A 10,157-nucleotide genomic window follows, 5' to 3' on the forward strand; every position below is an offset into this window, starting at 1 on the left:
TACAAATACTTCTAACCTAAGAGTAAGATAAGAGATAATGCAGGGAAACAAACACACCAGGGAGTACAAGGAAACAGAAGACAGCTGGACATCATGGAGACAGAAACTTCTACAAATGTAACTATACTGGGGGCAGAATTCAGGGTCAGATTTCTGTGATTTGGAGGCTGTCCTCCCAAGAATGAGATCCAGCAGGGAGGAAAGCATGAAGGCACTTCTAGCTAAAATGTAGCATGTGGAAAAGAGTGGGTTGTGATGGGGTGACAGAAAGTCTCAGCAGTGAGAGAGAGATGATGTGTGAGGTGGCATATGCTGCAGCTGAATTTGAGAGCAAGGGAGGGTGTGGAAATCCAGAGTAAAGGGAATCCAAGAGAGGTCTGCAAGGAGAGAGATGGCACAGGCGGGATGACAGGCAAAGAAAATGAGCAGGACAGCAGAACTTGGGCTGTCTACAAGCAGGGTAAGATTGCAAGTGTCAGGGCGTGAGGCAGTGGGAACCTGGCTGTGGGACTGCACAGAGCATGGGGGCATAGATAATAACCAGGCCATGGACTGAGTGACAGCCAGGCCATGGTGCTGCCCACAGGGACTGAAGGAACAGGAAGGAGAGCAGGCCTAGGGAGTAAGATGAGAGCCTTCTTCGAGCTTGATCTGACAGATATCCACAAGACAATCCCAGAGGCAGAGCATGAATTTAGTCAGAACAGCTGGGAAGTGGCCAGGGACAGAGAGGCAGGTCAGTGAGTCACTGGTGCAGAGAAGGTTCCTGAATGTGTACAGAGGGAGAGCTCACTCGGAGACACAAGGGAAAGGGAAAGGAGACAAGGAATGAGGACACAGAGCCACAGAATGGCAGCAGGTAGAAGGGTGAGCAGTGACGAACTACTCTGAGTAACCCTGAGAAAGCACATGAAGGTGTTGGGGTCAAGTAGGAGCACTGGGAAAGGAGGACCAGATTTTCAGAAGGAGTTGACAGGCTATGACAGAGAGCCTGGTGTAGTGCAGACCTGCAGCCAGACAAAGGAAATTAGAAACTCTGTGATTCCGGTTTTGTGACAGGAAAGATGTGAAAGCCTGTTTGGAAAAGAATCTGTTGGAGATGGAGCCTAAATTCAGTCTAAATCATATAAATCAGCAGCAGCACACTCAATAAGCTTAAAGCTGACAGTGAGAAGAGATAGAGTGAGAGCTGGAGAGTCACTAGGAGTCAAGGGTTGACTCATAGTGACTTTTTTTTTAAGCATAGAGATAAAGCATGCATGTGCTGCAGTGGGAAAGAGCGAGAGAAGAGTGAGATATAAAAAAAGGAGAAGGAAGATGGGGGCAAGAGAGATGAGAAGAGAGGACCCAGTGAGACTGCCAGGACAAGCAGAAGGGCTGGGAACCATGGATGAAGCCGCCTCCTCTGTGGCCAGGAGCAGAGAGGTGGGCAGGATGGGAAGTGGGTGTAGAAGGAGATCATGTCTTGCTTTAAGTCTCTCATGGGAGAGATCAACACAGTTCTGTGCAAAGACCTGTCTCCAGTGAAGGCAGGGTTTCAGAGGTGAGTCAAAGGCTGCAAAAAGGCAGCTGGGATTGCGCTGGGAGGGCTAGTTAAGCTGGCAAAGATAAGTAGGCATTAGGAAGATGGCAGCATAGAAGGAGGCAAAAAAAGCATTCATGTTGTGGAGGAAGTAAAAAAAAAATTTAAAAAAAAGGAAATTTAAAGCTTAAGCAGTATCAAGGCTATCTAGAAAGCCTCAGACAGCATAAATAAGGGCTTGATCAGCAAAGCAAGCTATACCTTAGAGACCTGGAAGTCTAGGGATAAAGTCAGTTCTTCTAAAACCTGAGCTGAGCTAGGCCTTGCAAAGGAAATTAATTCAATTGTGAGGTTTTCCTTAGTTATACAAATAGAGGAAACCATACATATGGGACATGTCAAGGTGAAAGACCTTAAAGACAAGCTAGGCATAGCCCAAATCAGAATACCTTATCTCAGTTTTCAGTAGGACTAAGATGACTGAGTGTCAAAGTACAGGCCAGGTGGCTGATGGAAATACAAAGACCACATCCAACAGGGAAGAAAAAATCAAATGAGTTTCAAGTGCTGCAACTAGGTGATCTGGGTTGCTTGAATTCAAGGATGTTAAAAGAACTGGCTAATGAAATCCTACACCTGTTGTGCCGTCCCAACCAGCTTGGTTTATCAGCAGCTAATTATGTGAAACCACAACAAAGATCCTGTGGCTTTGCCAGGCAGCTGGACCACTTCCCTTGGGCCTGCCGGCTACCTTATGGAAATATTTGGCTCTTGATTCGAGATGGAAGTCCCACCTCCAGAGGGCCTGCACAGACAAGCACATACAAACAAGGCAAGGGCGTTATTCCAGCTCTTTGAAGTCACTGTCAGGCAGAGGAAGATCATGGAATTTATGCATGAATAGATACAGATGACCATTCCTCGTAAGCACCTTTTATCAGTCCCACTCGTAATCTGCTGAAGCCCACCAGGGATCTGAGTTACTGGGTATCCAAGGTACACTCTCCCTCTGTGTTCTGTATGGGCACAGAGCAGAAGGAAGGCCTCACTGCACCCGATCCTGCTGGTGTGTGATCTCGCTCTCCTGAGGGCACGATGTGAATGAGGGAGAAGAGAGCAGTGTGAAAGGAGCAGTTGTGAGCTGCAGATCACTCCCAAGCTGTGCCAGGAAATACCCAGGAAGACAGTGCCGCTTTACTGCGAGCACCAGGGACATGGCAAACACACTCCCTGACCCCTCCCTGCATTCCTACCAGGCCAGAGACCAGCCACAGGGTCAGGGACAGTGCAGGAGAGGTCCCTGGAGCCGTGCAGGAAGAGGGCTACTTTGTGAGAGCCTTTGCCATACATCTTTCTGTGGATATTTTTTTGCCTTGGCAGAAGCAACACCATGGGGGTGATCGCAGCTTCTTCCCAATTTTTGAGGTAAGGTGCCTTCTGCATATGAGAAGGAGAGCATATGGCCCACTGTGTTTATTTCTCAGCCAGGATTCTTTCAGGCTTGGCAAATTACACACTGCTTGCTGAGGAGCAACACAAGTGCCAAGTTGGAATTTCTAAAAATGAAATATTTCATTTATCACAGCACTGAGAAGAGGATCTGAAAAACGCCCCTAAGTGTGAAAAAATACCTTTTGTTTATGCTCAAACAAAACAACCAAGAGGAAATTTAACAAAATTCCACCTAGAGTAAAAAAAATCTCTGCAGTCATCCACAGGAGACTTCAGGCAGCTTCTGCTAGGCGTGAGCTAGAGCCAGGCTCTGCAAAATACCTCAACAACCAGTGAGCTCCATGGGGTCCAAATGATAATATGGTAGAGGCTCAGGCCATTAGAAGGAAAGGGGTTGCCTGGTAATGGGGAGTGTTAACTGCTAGAGAGCTCCATTAGAGCATCTTTTTCTTACACTTTTGCTTTTTCCAAGCCCCACATTTTTCCCTGTGTGTGCTTAGAAGCTTTTCTTTCTCTTACAGCATTTATTTTTATTGTGTCATTTTCCTCTGTTCCCCCTTTTCATTGGCCCTGTGTGAGTGTTTGTTTAAACCATTTGCCTGCTTTCATCTTCCATTTTTCTTCTCTCCCTCTTTCCAGGGGCTCTCTAGCCGTGATTATCCTTACGCTTCACATTAGCTTTCCTCCCTCCTGTTCCAGGATGGGCTTGAAGGGGGCATTGATTAAAGCTAAAACCTGCAGCAGGAGAATTTCTATCAGGCACCAGCTTCAGGGTCCAGTGGCCTCCGTGAGCTCAGCTCTCACTTAGTTTTTCTCCAGAACCAGTTTCCAAAGTCCCAGGAAATCGACCAAGACAGAGCCGAGCTGGCACTGAAAGGGCAGGTCACAGCTCCTCTTGAGGGGCTGATTTGTACCCTTGGAAGCCCTCAGCTGTGGGAGAAGGCAGCGGGGATATGGCATGGAAAAGTTCTGGCATGGGCCAGGTTTTCAACTCCCTCCTCCTGCCTTTTGCTCCCTGAAGGTTCCCTCTTGCTTTCTGAGTGGTAGGACACACTGTGGAATGCCATGATGGCACAGCTTCACGCAGCAGTCTTTGAAGGGAGTAATTACAGCCTTCATAATACGCCTAAATTATAAGGTTGGGCATTTCAGTGTTTCTTCAAATCCTTGCCCTCCTTCCCACCCTGCCACCAGCCTTGCCTGGGGGCCAGTGCTTATTTCTCCCTTTTTTTTTTTAAGGTATGAATGTAAAGAGGCTATTTTGGTTTGAATTTGGGCTGATCCACTTTTTTTTTTCTCTCCTAAAAATAATAAGACCAATAAAAATTGCAATTACAAGTTATTTGAAAAATAGTTATTTGAGATAAATTAATACTTCTCAGTGCACAAATCCAACTGTATGAAAGACCATGGCAACCGGGGGCCTGGGGGGAGAGAGGAGGTTTGCAGCCCCTCCCTGAAGCTAGATGACAGAGGAAATAGGTGAAGCAATCTGCTCTGCTGAGCCTGCTGCTGGAGCTGGAGTTGTGAACCAGCATATTCCATCCCTTCATCCTATACACTGTTTTTTCTGAGGCAAAAAACATCCCCAGAAGTCTGAAATGAATGGATTTGTAATTCCCTTAGTCTGTCAGATGGTACCATTCTGAGAAAGGTGGTTTTCCTGTGGGCAGTCTGATTTAGAGAGAGGATGAAGATCCCTGCAAGACACAACAAGTCACAACATTATAAGGAATTCAATAGAAATATTTCTGGGGGAGTATAGGAATGTGCTTTCAGGTTGCCCTGAAAACACTGGGTAGGGATGATGTTTTACTGTGACCTAGTGTATGGAAATGGAGTAATATTTTTGATTCCAGTAATAGGTTGAAGATCCCCCTTCTTAACACACACACACACACGCAGTGCCTGTGTGCCCAGCAGCAGCTCAGGGCTGTGTAGAGGTGAGAGCTGTTCTACCTTGTACATCACAGCCATTCCATTGCAGTACGGTTTTGTTTATCCAGAAAGGCATTCATCCTTGAAGACATCAAATTGTGGAGATCTGCCGTTTCTGATGCGTAATGGAATCAGAGGGTAAAAATGTGATTCTTCTTTCTGATTTGAATCTGTCTTCAGCTTCCAGTCCTTGTATCTGGTTTTGCCTTCTTCGCTGGATAAAAGAGCTCTTTAAGGAATTTCTTGCCTCAGGAAGGTATTTTTATCCACCATGGTCAAAGCATCTCTCCGTTCTTTTTGTGGTAAGCTAAATGGATTGAGCTCTTTAAGTCACTCACTGGCAGGCACTTTCTGCCACAAATCATTTTTTTGTCTTCTTTTTCTGCTCTGACTCTAAAATGTAGATGTCTGATTGTATGCATTTTTCTAGTGTCATTCTTCGTATGCAGTGTGCAGGATAAGCTATCTCCTGGGTTCTATTTGCTTTGTATATTCAATATCCATTCACTCACATGCCACAGAATATTATGTCTGTTCATCCGTTTTGCACATTCACACCCTGCTTTCCAGGCTATGTTTCTCTCAGCTTTTTGGGCAACAAGTTGTTCCCAGACGTGGAATACCCATCCTCTGTTGATTTCTGCCAGTAGTTGCCTGGAACAGCCCCCTTTTCCCTGAGATGCCACTTTGCCCCCTGACCTTCAGCGGAAGCATAGCTGGCTCCTCCACATCCAAGGGCTCTGATATCAGGCTGTGCACAGAGGGATAATGGGCAGGCTTGGCTGTCCCTGCCTGGTTCTTGGGGCTTCAGCTGGTGGTTGTTCTGCTTGTTCCGAAAGGAAATTGTGTGACTGCTTTTAGCTGCAGTTGGGGGATTGAATGACATGTGGAAGGAATAAATTGCTGCATGATAAGGAAGAGGCACATAAGATTTGAGACAAAGAGGAAAATCTCATTTCCACTCCCCTTTGTTATCTTTTTACTGTGCATAACTGTACATATCACACATGTTACTCTGAGATCCTGCAGAGTATCCCATCACTCCATTAGAGCCCTGGAAATACACTGGGAAGACACAGGATTTATCTTTCTGTTGCTTCACTAATGATCAGTTTATCCACAGGGGGCAACTCCCGTGGAGGCATTAAGTAAGCAGCCAGATCCTTGCACAAGTTCATCTTACCAGGTGCCCTGCAGCTCTACAAACCTGCCCAGGTGTGTTATGCTGACCATTTGTAAACAGTGGCTGCTTTTTGGCTCTGTGAACAGGCCGCTCTTTGGCTCCTTCAATACCTGGTTTTGCTCCCAGGGGCCAAGCTCTCGATTCTGTCCCCAGGCTGCCTTAAAAGTGGGCAGCGGAGGCTGCAGGGGCAGGAGGGCTCCTGGGAGGCTGGGCCAGGGCCAGCCTGTGTCTAAACTCACTCTGTGGCACAGCTGAGGGGCCTTGGCACCATCCTTCCTTTATGTAACCAGCTCTTGGCTTCACCTGTCCCTTGGCAAGGACCCTGCAGTGGAGCTGCAGCACCACTGTTCCTGACTGGAATGCCTGTGACTCTGCTTGAGCCACTGTTAGCAAGAGAGAGCTGTTTGCAGCCTGAGAGCAGCACACAGTGGCTTTGGGTGGTGTTAAAAAGAGCCAGAGTGAAAAATGAGAAATCACATTGTACCATTTTCCCAGATATCACAGCCTGAGAATACAACTTGTGTTTCCCCTTCTAGGGCATCTTGTCACTCTCTTCAGGGACTACCTGCCCACAGGGCACCCCCGTACACACATGTCCACATGCACACAAGCACAGGGCCCTGGGGGAAGGAGTTGGGCAGTCCCCTTGCTGCTGCAGGTCTCTGGGAGTTACAGGGTGAGCCAAGCTGTGAGCATGGGCCACTGGGGAGACCAGCATGGGCAGCTGCAAGGGTGATATGCAGCCACAGGCTGGGTGCTGATGGGGGTGTTTGGAGAGTGAAGCAAGAGGCAGCAGTGCCAGCTGGTGGAGAGGGGAAAATGCAAAGGCTGGGCAGAGGGTGTAGGAAGGAGAAAGGGGTAGCAGGGAATGAGGAGGAGGAGCAGGAAGTCTAGGGGCAGGAAGGCTCAGGGTGCAGTAGGACAAAGAGGGAGCTGTCAGGCAAAGCAGGAGCAAAGAAGGTTGTCAGTGAAGCTTGGATTAGTTTTGTTTTTAAGCTAAGTGTGGAAGTGCTGCTTGACTTGGTGTTCGGCTCCTGTGGTGAGACTGCACCTGGGTCTGGAGCTGCCATGGCTTGTAAGAGGCAGCCCTATAGAGTCCAGCGTTGCTTCCTTCATCCCCAGTTCCCTGCCACACAGCCCATTGCCAGGTGTCATCTCCACTCACTCCCCTCAGAGGATAACAGCAGCAGTGCTGGGCTGCAGAGCACTGGGGAAAGAGCTCTGCTCCCAGGTGCTAGGGAGCATTTTCCCGCCTGCAGAGAACTTTTGCCTGGGCTGTATTGTTATTTTCAGGACACTCAACCCAGGGCTGCTCCCAGTGATCTCATAAGGGCCTTTCATCATCAGCTGGGAAGAGCTCTTGCCAAGAAAAAAAAGGAAAGGAGAAGAAATATTCTGGGCAGGAGGGTGGTCTAGATGAAGAAGGCCTGGCTTTAAACCTGTTAAAACCAGAAACAGGAAGTTTTCATGATGTACCTCAAAATGACTAAGCACACAATACTGGAAATGATACCTTTGCGCTAATCTTCATATTTTCTTCAGCTACTGCACAGTGCACCAGGCTCACGTCAGCTGGTGGGGGTCCTTTCAAAACTTTCTTCCTTTTAAACTCCAGAATTAATTTATAATATAATCCAACAGAGAATGGAGTGCTTTTTGCTTGGGGTGAGTGTGTCCCTCAGCTAAACCCATGTGTGCATTAGGAGCCAGTACAGGAGTTCTGTAGGAAGATTTTTTTGAAGGCAATTCAGTGACAACTTGGGCTGGAGCCCCAAAGGCAGCTGTGCACTGAAGCTCGCAGAGGAAGTTCCAAGGGATGTCACTTCACAGCATGCCCTTCGGCTCCTGGGTTTTTTCCCCTCCTTTTTCTCTGCCTTGTAGTGGCTGCAGCAAAGGCCCATTATTTGGCAGCATGGCACTGCTTTTGTCTATAAATGGAAGCAGTTGGCCTGTCTCCCAGGCAGGATAGTCCTGTGCGTCAGTTATGCAATTGGTAGCTTGATGACTTCATCTGAAGCTGGGGGAGGGCCAGGGGGTGGTAGGAAAAAGCCTTTGCCATCAGCTCTGCTGGAGACAGCCAATGAATGTGTGTGTCCCCCCAAAGCAAAGAAAGCAGGAGCTTAGCGACAGGTGTGGATTAAGAGTTTGGTGCAGGAGCAGCTGAGGGATCCTTAGCAATTCCTGGACTCTAGCTTAGGGGAGACGCAGCCACTGCTGCAGCCCTAGTCCTTAGGATGCTTCAGGGACCGTGCTTGACCGGGTTGTAAAGTGCAAAGTGCAGTGGGGGATGGTACTGGGGGAGAAAGTGGAAAGAGGAACAGGGAGAGAACTTTCAAACCAAGACAGATGTTAAAAGGGGAAAGAACCTAAATACCAGAGAGCTGCCTTTCAGCAGAGAGCCCTTAAGGGAGTATCTGTGCAAAGTAGAAATGTGGACAAATTGTATTTTGTTATTTCCTCAGAAGGGTCATGAAAACCTGACCTTCATGCAGAAAGGCTAATCTTCATTTCCCAAGCTACACTTCAGCATTGAACTTAACCCTTTCCTTGACTGGGTTGGGGTGGGTGCTGCAAGATCACCTTTCTGTACGTCCAGATCACACAGTGACTGACGTAACTCAAACCCGCAGTGAAGCAGGTGAACCTGAACCTCACCCTGGCAGGTTTTGCACAAAGGATGCTAAAGTGACACAGGTCCTTTCCATCAAGTTGGTGGTTTTGAGTAAGTCCCTGTCGTCTCTGTTCATCAATTAAAGGGGTTCTACGGGCTCTTAACACCCGAGACAGGGACCGGGCACGCAGTCGCTGGTTTTCAAATACGGCATCAGGGGCGGCGTGGTGCCGGGCCGGGCCCCTCGGGAGCTCTGGAGGTGTCGTGAGCCCCGTTTGCCCTGGCCGCAGGACAGCCTCGGGCAGGGCGGGCGCGGCTGGGGAGACCGCAGCCGACTCCCGGGAATGCTCCCTGGAGGCGCCGGCAGGACGCCGGCCCCGCACGGGCAGGGCCGCGGGCGGGCAGCGCCACCTGCCGGCGGCAGCAGCGCCGGGAGAGCTCCGCTAATCCCGACCCTGATCCCGACCCTCCGCCGGGACGCGGGTTGGGATTTACCCCGGGCTTTCGCTGGTGCTTTTCCTAGCACTAAAAAGCAACAAATTGGATTTAGAACATGAAGAGAGAGTGAGGTGTGTGCAGGGAAGGTGCTTGCACTGCGTCCTTCCAGCCACACACACTGATTCTGTGCTGCAGGATGGCAATCTTGAATAAACACTAACTGGAGTTAAATCCTGAGGATCTGGAGAAGAATTAGTGCTGCCAGCTCCCACTATTCGTTGTGGGCACCTAACAGCTTGGCTTCTCAATCCAGACGGCTTTGTTAAATTGCTGTTATGAAGAGAGGGAAACAGAATGGAAGAGAAAATGTACTTGCCTCCTTGAGAAGGAAGAAAAAGTTTAGAAAAACATGACTCTGAAGCATGAAAAAACTTAGCACACAACTTCACTGTTTCATTATTAATGAATTATAAAGTACTCCTGCTTTACCTGAGGGGCTTTGGATTCCAGGAGAAAAGAGGAACCTATTCCCTGTGGGGAGCAGTCCATGGCTCAGTCACAAGCCATGAGCATCTTTCCAAGGACTCACTTTCTCCAAGCTCTAGGCTTCACCCACAGACTCTGTGCCTCCTCAGCTTGGTGATCTGTGATTTCCCTTGCCTGTGGAGCACCCCGGTAACAAGGTCTTCCCTCTCTCTTTGCACAGGAGCACCAGGTGGGATTGTCGCGACCCACAGGGCCCATGCAGCCTTCTGTCCCGGCAGGCTCCAGCAGTGTAGTCACAGGCACCAGCTCTGGGGGGCCCTTCCTTGGGAGCCAGCCCCAGGTGGCCATCATGAAGCAGATGCTGATCGAGCAGAGAGCGCAGCTGCATGTGATGGAGCAGCAGAAACAGCAGTTTCTCCAAGAGCAGTGGCAGCAGCAGCAGCAGCAGCAGGCGCCAGGCCCCGGCCCCACGGGGAGGAACGAGGAGAGGGGATGCCCCGGCGCCGCAGGGACATGGGGAACAGGCG

The 10,157-nt window shown here is 49.1% G+C and overlaps 1 protein-coding gene across 1 annotated transcript in view; it reads left to right on the top strand.

Annotated features, from left to right (window-relative positions):
* The window catches only part of MAML3 (mastermind like transcriptional coactivator 3), an 89,865-nt gene that overhangs the window by 72,217 nt on the left and 7,491 nt on the right, over nt 1-10,157 (top strand). The window contains exon 4 of the mRNA XM_017732643.1: nt 9,851-10,081. Coding sequence (XP_017588132.1) covers nt 9,851-10,081 — 231 coding nt within the window. The remainder of the gene's footprint in view (nt 1-9,850; nt 10,082-10,157) is intronic.

This window comes from Corvus brachyrhynchos, unplaced genomic scaffold (genome assembly GCF_000691975.1).
Source record: "Corvus brachyrhynchos isolate BGI_N302 unplaced genomic scaffold, ASM69197v1 scaffold444, whole genome shotgun sequence".
NCBI lineage: Eukaryota > Metazoa > Chordata > Aves > Passeriformes > Corvidae > Corvus > Corvus brachyrhynchos.